The sequence below is a fragment of the Amia ocellicauda genome, chromosome 16 (genome assembly GCF_036373705.1).
Source record: "Amia ocellicauda isolate fAmiCal2 chromosome 16, fAmiCal2.hap1, whole genome shotgun sequence".
Lineage (NCBI taxonomy): Eukaryota > Metazoa > Chordata > Actinopteri > Amiiformes > Amiidae > Amia > Amia ocellicauda.
Window position 1 is genome coordinate 10,127,198 of NC_089865.1, and position 19,016 is coordinate 10,146,213.

The following is a 19,016-nucleotide window of genomic DNA, read 5'->3' on the forward strand; positions in this document are numbered from 1 at the left end:
AAGTCTCTTACATGAATCCTGCTGTTTTGACTCCCTGAAATGTAAATTGTAGCTGCTGTTTCTAGCATTCAACAGAAATTACTGCTCAGAACAAATCTACTTTCAAAGTGAATTTCTAAACAATATAACAGTTGGACTGAATGCTATAGTTTGAATGCAAAGCTTCCAGAAAATTGAACTGAAAAGACTTTTACTTATGCCTGCTACACAAGAAGAATGAAACATTGAAATATTCAATAATGAATTACAATGATGAAGGCAGGCTATATTTACAGTATATTCTGATAATCTCAAATCAAAAGAAAACCCCAACCCACTACAGCATTAAACATATGCAAAGGCCCCAGGGACCCTTAGAAGCCTTATCTTTTCTCACTATGAAAAACCACATATTTATTTTAAAATCTGTGTTGCTTTCCTCTGCATAAGATGCCACTAGCAAAAGGGTTCTTTCATGTAGGCAGCTTCTTTAAATATGCATTGAGCAGAGCATAAGCCAGAAATATGTACATCAGACTAATTTGTTCAGAAAACAAAACATAAATGTGTAGTTGAGATCAACCAAAATCCAGAATAGTTCTTCTTGCATCTAATGAAGTGATAAAAATAAACAGTTCATTAAGCAGTATGTATTCTACATGATAGTGCATTGTTCTAGGGTGACTGAACAGGACTCATATACTGAGCACACTGTCTTAACCATCCTGCATTTTTTCTCATTAAACCACTGAAGTACAGCTATGACTGTTTACTCTGCATTGAGATAGCATGATGCTGTAGTTGTAGTGTTATTAATAATACTGATTTGCACATTGCCTTTCTAATTAAGTAAAAATAATTATAATTAATTCATATTTGCATCATTTTCTTTCATCCGTACCTTTCCATGCTGTATTATTTCAACCACATCAGCCAATGCTGCCGATTTCAGTTTGCTACATTTTACTTTTCTTCTTTCATGAACAGTCAAGTGTATATTTCTGTATATAATTATCAACTAGTTTCATGAGCTTCTCATAGACAAAAAAACTTTCTCTTTGAGTTGTTTTCCTCTTTCAGATTTGTTCCTTATATATAGTCTTTGCAAATTTTGAATGTTGTTTGTACCTCATTAAATAAAACATTGACATCTTTTGCAATCTGCCTCACAGAATACCCTTTGTCATCAAGGGAAAATATGGACACACAAATATTTTCTTTTCTTCCATGAAGCCACTCTCACAGAGTCATATAAGGGATAATTATCTCATGGGAGTAACTGAGGTACTATGCCAGTGAAATTAATCCACTGTTCCATTTTCTTTGGAAATGGATTTTGTAGAAGGCAACAGATTAAAGCTCTGCTGAACAGTATTGCAATAAAATGTATTCATAAAAACAATATTTTCCCTTCCTTGTATTAAGATGAAGTGGGGTTTGTTTGATATATTTCATTCTGGAGCTATAATTGTAACAATAAATAAATACATCAATCTCTGCTGTCTCCACTCTGCTGAAGTACTGCTGTTTGGTTGACCTTTAGGTAGATTGTCCTCCTCTTAGTGGGATTTCATAAAGATTTATAGATGTTCCATAATTTTGACCACCTTTACCTATACTGTATAGGCTATATCTCTAAACAAATAGTCTGCACACACATGTACCTGGTTCTAAAAGTTATTTTCACAGCTAACAGTAATATATAGTTACAAATTACAATACAAATTTCCAGTCTGTCTATAGGTGAGGGAATGATAAAAGCATTTCAGCCTCACTGAACTGAAAAAGTTAAAATTGAACCACTATTCAAAATTTTCTACACTCCCTTTCTGTCAATTAAATAAGCCTACATTTTCAGTGATGGTGGATTATAAATCTCCCAGGGGTGAGAAAAAAATAAAATTCCACATTAAAGTGTGACAGATTAGATGTAGCTGGATATTAAGGCCTTACATCTAAGCAGAGAATGCCACATAGTTGCTATTGATACTATAAAGCTGGGTCTTTAAGAAGGCGAATGATACTTTTTCCAGTTGTCATAGTAACATCTAGGATGCAGCACATAAGACAGAGGAAAAACCTGTTCACACAGGCTGAGACTGGAAATCCTACAGCTCATACACAGATTGTATAGAGTAAATCATTCCCAGCACTACAAGATGATTGTTCACCCAATTTAAATCATAGATCCTCAGCAGTCAACAACACGCTCCACAAGAAGAAACAGTGATGAAACTAACCAGGTCTTGTCTCGATCTGTGAGGTAGAAGCCTCCGCAACATATCCATGTACAAAACTCTCCTGTCATTCAGGTCCTGTGGATACTGGTTCACAATCAACTGAAATACAAAGTGATCTGCCATGTCCCATCCACAACACCTGAAATAAAGGGCAAGAGATTAACAGCTACAATAAATAAAATATATAAAAATGTAATTTGGATTGTTAAAAAATATATATTTACTGAAGCTAATATCATGAAACAGGAGCACAGGAGTCTGATCTTAGGGCACACCAGTTTAGGTCAGGTTAATTGTCATATTACACAAATAAACATTATACCTGTCCATTCCACTAAGCCTTTGTGTGATGCTTTGTAGCCTGGATGTGTATTTTTCAGCGAGGGCCTGGAATTCATTCAGCAGAGAAGCCTTAAGGTCAGGATAAGGACACTCTAAACATAACACTTCCTCTGGAATCTGCTGTAAATCATTGGGAACCTCCTCTGAAGAAAACCATTCCTACAAATGTAAACAAATAAGACTATTTTATGCTGTGTTCATAGCACCACTAGGGAGACAGATAAACCGATCTCTAGTCTTTAAAGGTTTGAGGCAGTGCGTTAAGTCCTACCTCTCTAGCAGTGGCATTGATTTCCTCTTCCATAGATAGACATTGTGATTCAAGTTTTTCTGTAATGTCTTTTTGCTGTTCTTTTACATACTCCACCTAGAGCAAAGATGGCAGAATCCAGTTTTTAGTTTAATGCATATAATTGTATAACTACTACTGACATAGCATTAGTCTGGACCTTATACCACATTTAGGAAAGTAGACAACACTTTTAGAATTTAGCTTTGTGCAAACTGTTAGCTTTTTATTGAAATGCAAATAAATCATGTTTAAAGGATCAATAACTATAGAAAACCCTCCGATGTAGTTATTATTTTTCTCTACACTCCTTCATTGCAATATCATCTCTCCAAGCACAATTAATCCTGCATGGCTTTTACCCCTGCTCTCATGGGCTGCTTCCCCCCACCAGACTTTAAATCGTAATTCGAAATTTCAAATTATGCATACCAATAAGGTATTTGCATTAGGCTGGAAACTCTTTTGAGAATCACAGTTCCAGTCTCATCAAACCATCGAGTCCCAATTTCACAAATTCTTCACTGTGAACGAAGGAGGACAAGATATAATAAAGTGGTCCCTTAATGCACTGCCAGTATTCCTGTAAACTTAAACAGGCTAATAAAGTGGTATGCTGAGTTGCTAAGGAAAATTGAACAAAATCATCTAATTTCAGTCTACTAATGACATCTACTATAATTTCCTTCCATTATTATGATGTTTTAATGTGGAGTCAGCAAACAAGCTATACATCATTATTAGCTGTAGTATAATATCAGGTATTTTCATGTTCTTGATAGTATGTAAGTTACTATAAGTATATTTAAATATTATTCTTCATATTATTATTATTATTATTATTATTATTATTATTATTATCAAACAATGTAAATAGCCTCAAGAGTAATTAAGCTGTTTTTACGTCATAAACCCTTTATGATATGCAAATAAGCCCAATATGGAAAAGACGTGGTAGAGGGCAGCTGAAAAGTGGCATAAGGGAATAAGAAATGTCATATGGGACCAAGGGCTAATTATGAGGCTGTGACACTTTTGTCCCCTACAACATATTACTAGTGTGTACTGTTGTAAAAATACAGTAAGGCATCATGTGGTGCAGCATGATAATCACATGGTAAAGTGTGGTTTCCCACTGTAAACAAATATGATTAAAAATGGTAAAGTGTAGTGTGGTGTAGCATGGTAAAATAAAATCTCTGAATATTTAAACAGCTGGTTTCACAGACCTTGATTAGCACTAGTCTTTGCAACACTTTGCCTAACTAAATATGAGTATTACTTGTGGAAAATGTAAATCTTCCTTTGTGCTTTCTAAGTTTGATGCTTCAATACCATGCAGTCCATAGCTCATATATATGATTCTCAATAATGTGGCCTGAGTTCTACACATTGCCATAAAATACATAGAATCAAATTGACTTTACTAACTGAACTAATGAGTCTCATACATTTTTAATCATTCATATAAATATCAGAATGCATTATTTGTTGTTCAGAAGCATCATTTAAAGCCTTGAAGAAGACAATGTACAGAGGGCTGAGGACTGTGCTAATAAAATCCTAGGAGTGACTAGGATTCTAAGATTCACTTTCTAGGGAGAAGGATCCTTAAAGAAATTGATAGAATCACATATCATTTTAAAAAGCAGTTAAAATCCTGACTGAAGTCTTTGCTTGTCCAATCAAGCATGGAGGAGCTAAACAAATTATATCCCAAACAATTCAGAAATATTGGGAAAAAATGATGGGAAAAATTAGATACTCAGCTATGAAGCTGCTTAAATTGATTTTTTTTGTAGCAATTTATTTTCCTTTTGTAACCCCAAAGAAAACGCAATACAGTTTGTAGCAGTAAGACCTGCTTGATAAAGGATTTGATGCAGAACTCAAATCTATTTTTAATAGTAGATGTACAATAGCTGCAGTTTTGCAGGAGTAATCTGCATGCTGATTTATGATCAGAAACAGTAAAGAAACAAGGGAAATAAAATACCAAGAATAAGAGAAAAAGCCTAATCCAAAGCAAACCTTAATTAATTAATTAATTAATTAATTATTGTAATGTTTTTACTTTCACATCCACGATTGCGCTTTTATGATTACTTTGCACAACTTTGTTCTTTTCAACATTATGTAAATTTAATTTACAACTACAGAGATATTGTGTAAGCAATAAATATCTCTGTAATCCTCTTTTCTTGTATTTGCCCATTTCTGTGTTTCTGATTAGGCTCTGCATAGCTTAATGGTGAAAGCACTACTGGGATACATTGAGACTTATGGTCCCATACAGACAGTAGCCTACACTTCATAACATTTGGGCCAATGCTACAGAATCCATAGATGTATATAAAAACAGCCATTTAGGTGAGAAAAGAGTGAGGAATGATCTGCTGCTTTACTATATTATACTTCTTGACACATTTGAGCGTATCATTTAATCTTTGATTCCAGTGGAGGCTAACACTTTCAGACACACTCTGCTTTGCTTCAGTTTACTTGTTGAGGTACCATTCCTTGATATAACAGATACATGGCTTTTATATGATTAATTATTGATGTAGGCTATGTACTTCGTCTTTCTACATTTCTAAACTCGAGTCTCTATTATATAATTAAGTGGAAAAAGATGGCAAAACACAGTCTCCCTGCCGTGTCTTTCAGGTTGAAAAGACCTAAATGGATTTGTTTCACCCACTGCAGTGGAGCACTCATACAGTGTTAGGAGTGATGGAGGAGTGCCAATGGATGACTCACAGTGTTGCTCGAAAGAAGGAAGCATGTGGCTCAAAGAACACTTCTATTCATCCTGAAAGATGGCCCTTTTTCAAAGACATTTCGTCTGCCTTTACTTCATCTGTGTATTTAAGCCTGATGTATTTCTAACTGCAGTTTACTTTCTGAAGTTGAGCCTCCAGGAGAAGAGTAACCCTTGGCTTTACAGTGTGATTTAACAAGCCTTCAAATGTAATGGAAATAGGATGGAAGAAAGCCAATGAGGGCTTGGGTTCACTAGAGTTCATTGTATTTTAAGAAAATGTATCGTCTTGGTATGTTATACTTAATAATCATCAGATCTTTAAAATCAATGTTTTATTTTTATCCAATAGGTTAGATGAACAGATATAATTGATTGTATTTGCATTGTCTAAACTGAAGCTAAATAGGGTTATTATTAGGGTTATAATTTATTTTAAAATCTTTATTTACTTGATGGGGCCTCTTTAAAATGTTGTCCTACATGAAGATACTGAAATCACATGTTCATACCTGCTCAAGTATTAGGTCACAATGAAAGGACTTTGGGGGGAGCTGGGAGTTATATGAACGCATTTCACACAGTCTATAATGTAAATCATCCTTTAGTTGCCAGACGGGGTCCACTGTAGCAGCTCTGAATGATTCTCTGTCCTCCGTTAAGATTAGCTCTGTCAAAAAACGTATTACCAAAATATTTAAGTGTCAGAAAGAACAGATATAGGAAATATTAAAAAGCAATTTGAATGTGGGCATCATATACAGTACCATAGTCTTTCATTTCTAATAAGAGATGATCATTTAATCCATTTTGCTCCAGGAACCTTTGTAACTCTAACTCCGCTCTATCCCTGAAACATGAAAAGAAAACAACATTATCCCATAAAAAACATTTCTTAAAGTCATGCTCTGTATCTCCTCGTTACGGTGCCTGTTTTCAGCTTGCGCAAGCTGTACCTGCTGCTATAATACACCTGTTTAGGACAGGGGGTTTCAAACAAGTTCAGGCACTAGTCCCGTGTCTACTGCCGAGACATATTTAAACCGTAATCGAAGTAATGATTTTGCTTAATTAGAGTTTTTCAGCTCACAATGAGTTGGTAATATCATGTCAATTAAATCAATTTAGAGATACCTTGCACTATTTAACATTGTTATTTAACATTTCAACAGTTCAAGAATGAAAAGACATTAAAGCAGGTTGATTGAGTAAATTATTAGTTTTGGTGAGGGTGTAATTACGTACTTCAGAGCTCTGTCGGAAATAAAACAGATGTAAGTGTACTACAGGACCACGGTTTAATAAAAGCACTGTTGTCTCATTACCCACATACCACTATTTGTGTTTGTAAAGGTAAAGTTCACCTAGTGAATTAACACAAGCTGCTTCTTTCCCCCACGATGCACTGCATTCATTGATGCTTCAGAAGTGTGGAATCATCATTCCATCTGCCAGCAGTGAGTCATGGTGGCGGCTCATGCATAATCTCTTAGTCTTTTACATCAGCAAATATTCAACACAAAATGCTACCCCTAACAGTGGTGTACTTGCAAAGTTATAATTGCTCTATAATCAAACACGTCTTGCTAAATCATTTAATCAGTGGCAGAAGGAAAATATTATAACTGAAATGACTTCGAGCACAAGATTAACACTGGGGTAGTAGCTCTCACATAACACATTTTATAGAAGCAATCCCTTTTAAAGAACAATGTGTGAATGGGTATTAAAAAGTGATTCCCGTATTTCTGGATTATTCTTGCTGGATATCCTTTTACCTCCTGCTTAAACTGAAATTAAATTTGGCACAGTTTATAAGCTTACATAAAGTCTGCTTTATCAGAATACACTTGTGTAGTTCAAAAGTCCTTTGTAAGCTTGCCAAATATGAGTTTGGAATCACTAAATCCTATCATCAGAGGAATGCTTAATACAGGCCAATTGTAGTGTGTACAGTTCCAGAATCTACCTCACTGCTCACTCCATCATAAGTAGAGCCCTGCGTTTAGCATGACCAGCCTTTTAAAATTGTATTGCAATACAAAATGCAGGGCCTAACCATAACATCTAATTGAACTAAACATGCAAATAAACAAGGAAATTGATCAGAGTAGAAATATTTGCAGCAGTAGCAGTTAGGGCTCTGGACTCTGGAGTTGTGGATTCAATCCCAGGTGGGGGACACTGCTATTATACCCTTGAGCAAGGTACTGTATCTAGATTGCTCCAGTAAAAACCCAGCTGTATAAATGGGTAATTGCAATATATATATTGATATATTGTAACATTTGCAAGTCCCCCTGGATAAGGGCGTCTGCTAAGAAATATAATAATAATAATACAGATCATTTGTTTGAAGATAGGTGATTGAATTATGATATGATACTGATAGTCAGAATGGCCAATGATAGTCAGTCCTGATGAATGGAAAAGATAAATATGAAATGAATCCTCCTTCAAATAGAAAATCTCTCTTCAGTTATTGAAATAAGTCTCCCTTGACTTCAGTTATTGAAATAAGACCTCCTATCACCAGCAAACACAAACTGTTTAAGAAGTATTTTGCATGTGCCTTCATGAATATGATTTTAAGGAGCAGATTCAGTACTCTGAAATGATTACAGAATACACGGTATACTATATTATCTCTATTCTCCTCCAAATTTTAATTCAGAGACAGCCAAAGTTACTGACTACAGTGGTTGCCGGCATACTCCTGCTCCAGGGGAAATTGGTTTAAAAACGTAATTGGAGACAGAAAGAACTGTTTTACAGCACACTAAATATAGATTAACAATGGTATTAATGAGGCAGTTTGATAAAATGGGACTATGGGGTGTCCACTTCATCAACCTTATTAATTCAACTAATGCCTTTCATATTTTCTAGCGTCCGGCCTCGTCTTCAGGAGGCATATTCATTATGGGATCATGATACTTGTGCATGACATTAACCTTGAAACTCAAAGGTAAAAACTATTAGCCAGAGAACAAGGACAATATTTAACAATACCCCTCAGCTAGCAACGCCCTACATATTTCAGAAGGATAAACATAACCAAGGCCAAATTAACATTTTTTTTGTTTCAATGTAGCTTCTCTGAGAATGCTATTCATACCCCGCCACTGCATTGGTCACTGAATTCACAGCACTATCTTAAGGGTACTCTCTGTGGGCAGGAAAAACAATCAGGAAAATAAATAGCTGTTGGTCTCATACTCAATCCATCTATAATCTGGGTGACAGGGACTCATTTTTCTTTATATCTCCCTGAAATGTTTCTGCAGGATCTATGTTGTTGGTTTGAGGAGAAAGTTCCAAATCATTATTGCATAATTAGGTGTCATGTAAAGTCTTACCCTGCCTTCATTAATCTTGCATGTTCTTGGGACCAAACCTGTCGATGCTGTCTTAAAATCGTATTTTCTTTGGTCATCTTTGCGGCATGCAGGGTTTTGTGGATCTGAAATAAACACCCATTTTCACAGGATTCATTGTCTAGACAAACAAAGTAACAAATGCTATGCCTACTTTAACACAGGCAAAGTTGAAAGTATGTTATGAAACCTGAATAAACATTATGTAAGACTATATAGAATGTAATGTTTTCATCCTATTTTGACTTGTTTGTTTGCTTTTGTGGGAAGGACGTGAAACACAGTAATCTATACAAGCTATATGTCCCTCCACTTGGTGCTTAGAGAGCTTTGCAGTAAAAAGCTGATAATCTGCAGGAATTAATGTCATAACACAGACACATTGGAACATTTAGAATGAAACACACTTTCAAATTGAAACTGTCAACTGGAACATGCATAATGCACCTTTAACATGTTTCCAGAGGCAATATAAAGTGGTTAAGTTGTGCTTAATCTCCTTTGTTCTTTCCCCCCTTTATATTATTTCAGGATGCTTTGCTGATTTGATTTTAAACTCTACCCTGGTGGAACATAGTATTGATGAATAGTGACACTTTTAGAGCAACCTGTGCAGGTCACTGGTTCAAATAATTGTGCATAAAATGTTTCACCAAAAGATAGCAAATTATACAGTGATTAATTAGAGTCGAGGAAACAATTACTAAAGACATCAGTAGTTGCCTCATGCCTGCCACAGCCAATGAAATAAACACAAGAAAAAAGTTATGTCTATAAAGATTAAAATACACTTTGGATGATAAACTGCCCAGTTTGTTGTCTGATTGTAAGAACATACAAAATATTACATATGAAAAAAGGCCATTCACACAACTGTGATTTTCCAGTTCATGGCTGTAAATTGATCTACAAAAGAAAACAATTTTTAAAGCTATTTCTTCAAAGACCCACAGGAATCGATACCTGTAAGTTGGGACTCTAATTCAGAAAGTGCCTTTTATCAAATTCAACAGAGTGGCATGCTATTTTTGTATGATAATTATCATTAAAGACTTAAAGAAGCCCTAGAAAGAGTGCTATTCAGGAATGATAGGTATACAGTATTCACACATAACCTCGCTTATCTAACCCATGCAGAGTGCTGAATTGCAGTTAGCCACAGGGACCACTAATGAGGCAATAAAATGCTGCTGCTGCTGCATTTTACCAATTAGTATACTGCAGGTCTACAAGCATAATCCCCTTTGCCCCAGGGTTAACATCACAAAGTGATATGATACAGAATGAGAGACCAGAGGCTCCACACAGCTTTATAGTCAATCATTGTTAACCCAAAATCTACGCATTAATATTTATAGATCTGTTACGTTTTTCGCTCTCTTAATTTTGCATGCCTTATTATCAAAACGTAGCATAAGAAGAAGAATTTCTGCTCAGAATATATGTATAGATATTCTTAGTCAAACAAAACTGGTAATGCAATGGCTAGAGCTGAAATTAAGGCATCTAAAGCAAGAAGGGCAAGGTCAAATACTCCACCTCCATACAACATACAACTCCCTGCTGACAAGTTGTCAGAAATGTATCTAGTTATTTAAATAATAATTATTCACGCAAGGGAGGTGCAATATCGGCATAGGTATGTGAGCACTGCTATTAGCTGTTCTTCTCAATCTGTAACTTGAGTTTGATCAGAGACCGTCCATTTGATGCTATTGGAGCATTGACACTACTTATTTTACCCTCCGGTACAGGTTGAGGTTTCCCCTGCCACACAATAGCTTAAGACTTCCAGGTGTGCCTGACCAGGAGGCTTGATTGACTAATTGCCCAGCATAAGAATACAGCAATTTGCTTTCTCACAAATGGCTGGCCACTCAGCCAACTATCCCCCCAGACAGGCACCACTTTATTCAAGGAGTCTTCTCCTCAGAGAAAGAGCACACAAATGCTTTCAGTTACACTGGCCATTTGTAGAAAGGCTCAAAGCCCGCTTTGTGTGGTGCAAATACTTTCAACCAACTCTGAGCCATCCTACAAATGACCACCTCCAGAGGGGACCCCGCACTAGCTTCATCCTAAAACAGTGTAATTGTATCCGACCTCGGGACAGACTGCTCATGCATGAAGGGAGATTTCAAAAGGAGACACTGTGGTTATCTGACAGCCCAGCTGTGCTACAGGAACATAGGACAATAGCAGAGGACCATGCATGTTCAGTGCATAAAATAATAATTTACAGTGTTATGGTGTGGAATTCAGAACTATGCATAGTGGTAACTCTAGCAACAGCGTTTCTAAAAAAAAAAAAAAAACATTTGAACACACTTTTTTGAATACGCTGTTTCTTGGTTAAAACATATATGTTACGCAATTCTAAGAATTAGAATCTAGCTAATATTATATATTAATAATAATACAAAAATGTTAGCTATATTAATGAAAATTCATATTACATTTCTCTCAAACTATGACTTGCCATTCTGTACATACTGTGAGAAAAGCGAGTCTCCTTTTAGCAAAAAAAATAAAATCCCAGTTGTCTCTTATTATCTGTATTTTTCCCACACTATTTGAAATATATGCGTGTGTGTGTGCAGTATACAAGCCCAATTATGTACTGCATAGGCAACAGGTAAATACAAGAATCATCCCTAAATACTTGCATTTTTTAAATTGAGTACATAATCGTATGCATTACGTGCTAGGAATGAATTCTCTTGTTAATTAAAATGTTGAAAATTGGCCATGTTGTACCAGACAGTCAAAGGACAAAACTGATAATAAAAGTATTCCTTCTACAACTGAACTGATAATTGAGAGGAAATAATCCCCAAAACTAATTGAGCTGTTTTGGCCAAATGCAAACTGTCCAAATAAGAAAAAGACAGATACAGTGTCATATGGAATGTCAAAAAAGCATCATATGGAACAGCCTAAATGTCATACGGGATGCAGCTCAATATCAATTGCATTTGGCTTCTAATACAATACAAACTTTTCATGCATGACAAGAGCATTGGAGAAACATTTTGTGTGTGTATGATTTATGATACTGTATGTATAAATATATGTGTCTATGTAAATAAAATTGCTTTAATAATAGCAACTTAGTGTATACATGGCTTACAATCTACAATATTTCTACCAGTCTACTGTTTTAATGCATTCAATTCCATCACTGCTTGGAAATCTGCCTTTATTGTTTATTTGATTGCATTTTAATTGCTTTGCTTTGTTAAAGAGCTCTGCTGCTATAGCACTTGCAAAAACATTCATCAGCAAGGTTTTTTCTAACCTTAATAGATTCAAATATTAATGCCACACTTGTGTTTAGGGTTACAATCTTGATTAATCTGAAGTATGGTTGAAAACTGAATGGTCTTATTTTGTAAATCCAGAGCATGACAAAAACACTCTCAGATTGCTGTAATAAATTTATACTCACTCATTAATTAAATATCTATAAATAATTAACAAATCAATGTAATAAGTGATGCACTAATGAATATGCCAGTAATGAGTATGAACATACTGAAAACAAATATATGTATGCAAGTGTAGAAGACATTTCAATGAAGCAGCTGTATTGTACATTTTATTCACCTTCTGAATTTCCTACAGAAATACAAATCTTTTAAGAAAATACTTTAACTGGAGTGACCAGAATCACTCAACATTTGCCTTGTTGGTGCAAGGCAGCAACATAATTAAGGAATACAGCTCCTAGTCCTACTCTGACACTTCACAATCATGGGCACACTGTGCTCTTCAATATTTGTAAATATCACCACAGGTTTGACAACCATACAACATTGTACTGTAGTCTCCAGGAATTATAGATTAATCTGCAGTACACTGCTAGAAACAGCTCAGGTGAAGAATCAAGGGGAGGAGAGATCTAATTTACTAATGAATAGAGATTTTTGTTTCATATAGACTGTCTTTGCTGGTGGATTGGAGTTGGCCTTGATGTGTTAAAGGATAATTTGGATGTTTACAACCTTTTTACTATGGTAATAAAAAGTGAAATTGCAATATAGTAACATTGAAAATGTAAAAAATATATAAATATAAGGGATTTTCTTAAAACAAAATTAGTAAGTCAGTCGATAAAACAAATATAACATGCGGTAAGATCTTCCAGGCGACATCTTATCAGAGTTGGCAAACCTACTCCACATGTTAGGAAATGTCTCCATGTCGACATGTTTATTTAAAATATATGACAGGTACTTAGTAAGCATTAGAGTAGGACATCGCAAACGTCATTTTCGTGTAGGCTTTGGTTATGAAACAGATCTGGATATCAGCAATGCGACCAGTGCTAAGTGAGCATTACAAAAATAACTGTAGCGTCTGTTGATTTAAAAATAGACAAATGTGTTGTGTATATTCACTATATTTTTTTGCATTTTTATAATCAAAGAAACAAGATACAGGAAATCATTTGTACATACATTGGTAAACTGTAAAACATTATACAATAAATAGACTAGCTAAAGAAATATTTTGTGAGAAGTAATGTATTTCAGAAAGAATTCAAGATATAAATTGGGACAAGCGGTAGGGACTGTCACAGTTTCTTGCCCATGTTATCCAAGTGTCTCCTCTGTACACTGAGCTGAATTAATGAAAGTCCATTCACGTTGTATACAATACACACACAAGCCACTATACTCAAATATATCATTACCTTCAGTTCTATGCCTGCTGATGCGAGCCTTTTGGCTTCTGTGATGGCCTGCAATTGTTGATAATCAACTGGTCTGTATTTTTTGCTTCCAAGGCCATCTTTCATTCTGAATGTCAACTTTTCTGCAAGAAGAAAACATACATCCAAAAAATATATTAAAGAGATTTAAACAGACTAAGAAATTGTTTACATAACCTTGAGGGTATAAGGCCTAATATAAATCCAGTGCAGGTTGTATTGGGTTTCACCACAATTTTATACAAAAATTATAAATGTCTGTTAAAGGGTGTTGATGAACTGAACAAGGCCAAGGGTATTCCCCCCACAGTGCAGGTTCGAGTGGAGCTTGTCTCTTCCAGATTGCCATTCTAATTCATCACAGAAGTGTTCCATGGGATCGATGTCTGGACTGACTTTCCCCACAAAATTCCTTGAACACTGGCACCACACTGTTGTCTATTCATTATTTATTCTTGGTGGTAGAGTTGTATTTGAAAGAATTCAACTTCTGCATTGCACATTGCCTTTGCTACAATCCAGTACTGGCAGATGGAAGCATTTTCCATTTAATGTGTGTCTTTATTTAAGTATTAATATATTACACACATCTTACAAATCAATTTTATATTGCAATCTGTCAGACTATATATTATTCTGAAAAAGCCAAACACCTTTGCAATAATAAATACACATTACATTTGGATTTTGTTCCTTTTGCTCTGTTAGCAGACAGTATGAACCACAAACTTACCTATATCTTCTGCTCTGTGATTTGTGATAAACATACGAAGGTCTCTGCCACTCATAGCTTCTAAATCTACAAATGAACAAACATTTTTTAAATTAATGAGTAGTGATGGTTAGCTAATGTTCAAATCCATCAAAGCTCAAGCACTAGTTTTCAAATTCCCTCAAGGTGGCACAGTAAGGTCACAGCGGATTGTAAATGCTGTCTTTCCTAGCTGTTGTAATCTACTTATTTTAGGGATTAAATTTTGTTTTGGAAAGCTAATGGAACATGCCATATCTCAGAAATTCTCATAAACATTAAATTACGCTATCAAGGTCTATAAGAAGGATTGTGTTAAACAACCTCCAGATTTACATTCTTCTTCAATTTTGATATTAATCTACAACTTTACACCTCAGCTAGAGAGTATTATTTGTTACGGGCCGAAGCTCATGACTAAAGGTTTTAAAAACATGCCACATCTTATAAAATATTGTAAATACATATATTTTGTGTTTTTCTTTTTTAAAAATAGCATATTAACATATAGCAGTAAAAATATCCAAGATATCCAATATGTATATTCTAACAAAAAACAAACGTTAAAAAATACATTTTAATTGTCTTTAAATATTTCAATTACAGCAGTTACAGTGCTTAAATTCCTCATGTGACCATTAATGTATTCTCTTTGCATTTCATTATTTACTTAACAGTGAGGGTCTAACTTCGTCTCCAAATAGCAGTGTCTTGAGGTTTTTCCTGTATTGTATTGAATTAATGATTCCATTCAGACTTGTCAGTCAAGATAAGCACACTGTGCTATGTGCAGCTGAATAAAAATAATGTCAGCTGTCTGAGTAGAAAGCAAAATCACACACACGCCATTAGTGTTCTGAACCATTGGAGATAATTGCTGTTTCTCTGTACCATGAACCATTAGACAGTTGACCCCTTCATATAGTATGTATTAACAGTCAGATTATTCAGGGTGACATCACATTTGATAAACACCCCTCCCCATTAGCATCTATAAGATTAACCCAAAAGGACAGATATAGGTATCAGTAATAAAAGAGGACATACCCACTCTCTTATTACGGCAGCTCAGCATCAGAAAAAAATGACATGTCTCCAAGATCTGACAACACTTACTGAGGTTTAAAATATCAGTTTCACTTTGTAAGAATATTTTCATGTATTTGTTTTACAAACATATTTGCCTAAATGCAATTAACTGTGATTACCAGTATAATGCTAGAGAACAAACCCTAGCCAACACTAAAATTTCTAACTACGCTAAATCTGAAATTGGTTATCTCTAAGTTAACAGAGTAGAAAAACAACTCAAACTTTATTAGGAATCTAATGTCTAATGTCTCTAACCCTTGACCAAACATAAAATGTAGGCCCTAACCTTAATCAGAGCCGTGATTTTAAATATGAATCATACAATTATTTATATTGAACAATACCAGGAATATGAATTGTTTCGTGCCCTTGACAGATTTGCTAGAATTAAAAATTCAACATAAGCAATTTTGATGGGCCACTGGGAAGATACAGGGGAGGGGGTGGGTTAAACATCAAAAAAGGGGGACTTTGTTGTACCATCTTGGGTTACTATGAATTAAAATAAATGGCAAACATAAAATGGCTCACCTTAACACTGCCATTCAAACAAATGCTCTTATTAAAGGAGGAAGCGATGTGTGGAGCTGATACAGGACACAATCAACAACTGCGTTTATCATCAGTGTTTTCAGGATGATTCCAGATAAAATAACTTTTCCTGTTTTGTGCATGTTTTTATTTTTATTTGTTTGTTTGTGTGCAATCACTTCAACAACATGACAAAGTGAAATACAATTTAACTCTGGTGTCACGCCTGTTTCACCTTATTCAGACCCTGTCATTACCTTCCTGTTAGTGAAGTATACATATCATCCCTTCCTTCACCAAGCTAAATAGTTGCTATATCTGCCTTGCAAACTGAAAGACCCATGACATTATGGTACCAGAACAAATTCAACACTGAGGAGAATCATAAAAGCTTTTGTATTTTGTTTGCATCGCTGCTGTAATATTAATGTCACATCTTATAAAATAATAACCTCCTCGTGTGTCAACATAAGCTATACGTAAAGCACCAGATTGAGCTGCAGTGTAGTTTCGTGCATTGGGCTTTCTTTCCACACACAACTCTATATCAAACTATTTGAAATGTACATGTATATTATATATGTGAAACAGCTGTAACATGTATACGTTATGCTTACGGAATCTTAAGAGGATGTATTGTAACTACACATCCTTACAATAGTCTGACGTGCAGGAACGTAGAAATGTAGTTAGTATAGCTAATGTTCAACTTACATCGATTTTAAATACTGCACAAATTAAGTAGGGAAAGAAACAACGTTTATATGAGTAAAATATATGAACCACCATAACACCGGCTCGTTTACCTGATTTCTTCCTCGGTACCAGATACATCGGGGGGCTGACAACACTTGTAACCAAGGTAACCTACCTTTCGTGCTAATTGGTCCGTTTGACAGCAGAGCTGGCCAATGAACTCCCGTCTTCCTGGCCGGTGCCCAATAGCGTCCGGAGCTGGGAAAACTGGTGGGTGACGTCATGCCTCCTGGTACTCCCGGAGTGGAAGCGCTGGGGAAAGAGAAGAGCTCTCTCCGAAGCATGGAGACGGGCTGAGCGTACGTGTGGGGGTTTGGTTAGGATTTTGTTTTTGTGGGGGGGGGGGAGCAGTATTATTCTCATTATTGATCAATTACAGTGTTCGGATGGCAGCCTTCAGCAAAGCACACGGATTGCGATAATACCCTCCTCCTTTGGGTAAGTGGGGATTTACATTTTGTTTTTTACCGTATCGTGTGCGTGTAGGATCCAGCGAGTTGCGACCTGACTCGGGCTTCACACTTTCCGCCAGGTTGCATTGCATGTTGTGCATTTGTCTGCTGATCTACAACCACAAACCAATACAACCCAACGGCCGTGCCGGCGATACGCACGTATTTCTTAACCGGGACTTGTTTACCTCCCACCTTTAGACCTTCCCGGCATCCCTTTGAAGTGTGTCTACCTCTTGTTTGCATAGTAACTTTTAACGCGTGTGTAGTGTAGCCGTCCATTGGTTTCTGTTTCTCCTTTCTGTGTGTGTCGGGGATTGGTTTCATTGTAATGGATCTGGCGTCTCTGGAGTGCAGCGATTGCAGGTCGGCTGCGTTGAATGAATAGGCAGGTGTGCTGTGCCGGAATCCCAGGAATGCGTAATGGAGTGGGGGAAGCAAGCGTGTGTGTTATCGCCTGTCCGCATACTCGACTATTCTGCTATTCCTGTTGTAACCCTACAATAGGTATGCGTTTTGACAATACGTGGTTTTGATTTAAATGTGGGTTGGGGAAAAAAAGGCAATACTGCTGGTACTTTTACGCATATGTACTCGATCCATTTAATGGCTGGGTCTTGCGTTTTATGTAATTCAACCGAAAAAGTAATCACCCTGTTTTGTTTTGGATTGCATCCCAACCTTTGGTGTCCTTGTGCAAAACCAGAATACGGCTGCAGGGCATTTTTACTTGGTAGTTAAACTTTATAAACTGAAACAGCCCTCAACGTTTTTTTTTTTGTAACCAAAAGTACTGGTGACTGTTTTGAAAAGAAAAGCAAAAAGAGAGAGAAAACAACAGACAGCCGTGTTTATAGAGACTGTGCAGATAGTTGTCTGGTGGGCTTGTTAAAGTGCTGGGCGTGTCGACCATCCGAAACAACAGCGCTCAGCAGGAGCTCCAGTCGCTTCACAGCAGACAGGCGAGCGTACACCTCCCTTTCCAGGACAAGAAACCCCGCTAATTGGCCTGTTTTAATAATCCCTGATAGAAATTTGAATTCCAGTCTAACAACTAGTTTTGGCGCATTCTGCCTAGTTTTTTATTTTTGCTTCAGTTTGCATCTAGCGCGCTGTATACAAATGGTTAAACAAAAACGCCTACAACGCTGAAAGCCTAACAGTCAATAAGTAATACGTGTGTGTTTGATTAATAGACTACAAAGAATAAGACATTCTCTATTGCATTAGCAGAAATCCCATCTGCACAGATATCAGTCATGTCAATCTCTGTCATTGCATGCTGCTTTTGGTTGTGTAGGCACACTGCCCCCACAGTGGTCTACCTGCTCATCTTTCCAGGAGATGTTGGCCCTGTTCTCCCAGTCCATTGTGCAAGTACTGGATTTGCTGCCATGAAACAGTTGTGCCAAGTGTCTCCCCTTTGAAAACTCTCATCTGCTGATGTAGGCTACCCCATAACTGTTTCAATTGTAATTGGCTCTTTCATCTCTTTATCAGTCTGCTCTGCATAGTGAAATATATTCATACCCTTACATACCCCTTAAAATGAACTTACTCTAAGTCTTGTACATTCAAGCAAGTCACAGGTCTCAGTTCTGCAAAAAAAAAAAAACTAAAATCGCTTGTTGTAAGTAAATAAGTTAAAAAATTGAAACGATGGTTAAACAATCTATTATTGCTGATTTTTTTTTTTTTGCATTCATGTCTGGTGCATTATTTTAATGCTTTA

General features: G+C 36.1%; 2 protein-coding genes across 7 annotated transcripts in view; one reads left to right on the forward strand and one right to left on the reverse strand.

The window, feature by feature from the left end:
• LOC136711634 (coiled-coil domain-containing protein 148-like) overlaps positions 1–14,497 on the reverse strand; it is a 33,061-nt gene extending 18,564 nt beyond the window's left edge. Inside the window, exons 1-8 of the mRNA XM_066688006.1 lie at positions 14,436–14,497; positions 13,685–13,806; positions 8,971–9,074; positions 6,379–6,461; positions 6,124–6,281; positions 2,833–2,928; positions 2,542–2,720; positions 2,220–2,358 (exon numbers count right to left, since the gene is read on the reverse strand). Of these exons, the coding sequence (XP_066544103.1) occupies positions 2,220–2,358; positions 2,542–2,720; positions 2,833–2,928; positions 6,124–6,281; positions 6,379–6,461; positions 8,971–9,074; positions 13,685–13,806; positions 14,436–14,490 (936 nt within the window). The 5' untranslated portion in view covers positions 14,491–14,497. The remainder of the gene's footprint in view (positions 1–2,219; positions 2,359–2,541; positions 2,721–2,832; positions 2,929–6,123; positions 6,282–6,378; positions 6,462–8,970; positions 9,075–13,684; positions 13,807–14,435) is intronic.
• A 2,590-nt stretch (positions 14,498–17,087) lies between these two features.
• Positions 17,088–19,016, forward strand: part of pkp4 (plakophilin 4) — a 69,196-nt gene continuing 67,267 nt past the window's right edge. For 4 of the 6 annotated variants that reach the window (XM_066688466.1, XM_066688470.1, XM_066688471.1 and 1 more), the window contains exon 1: positions 17,088–17,270. The gene's annotated coding sequence lies outside the window, so the exon portion shown is untranslated. The remainder of the gene's footprint in view (positions 17,271–19,016) is intronic. The other 2 variants (XM_066688473.1, XM_066688474.1) reach the window with 1 other exon arrangement.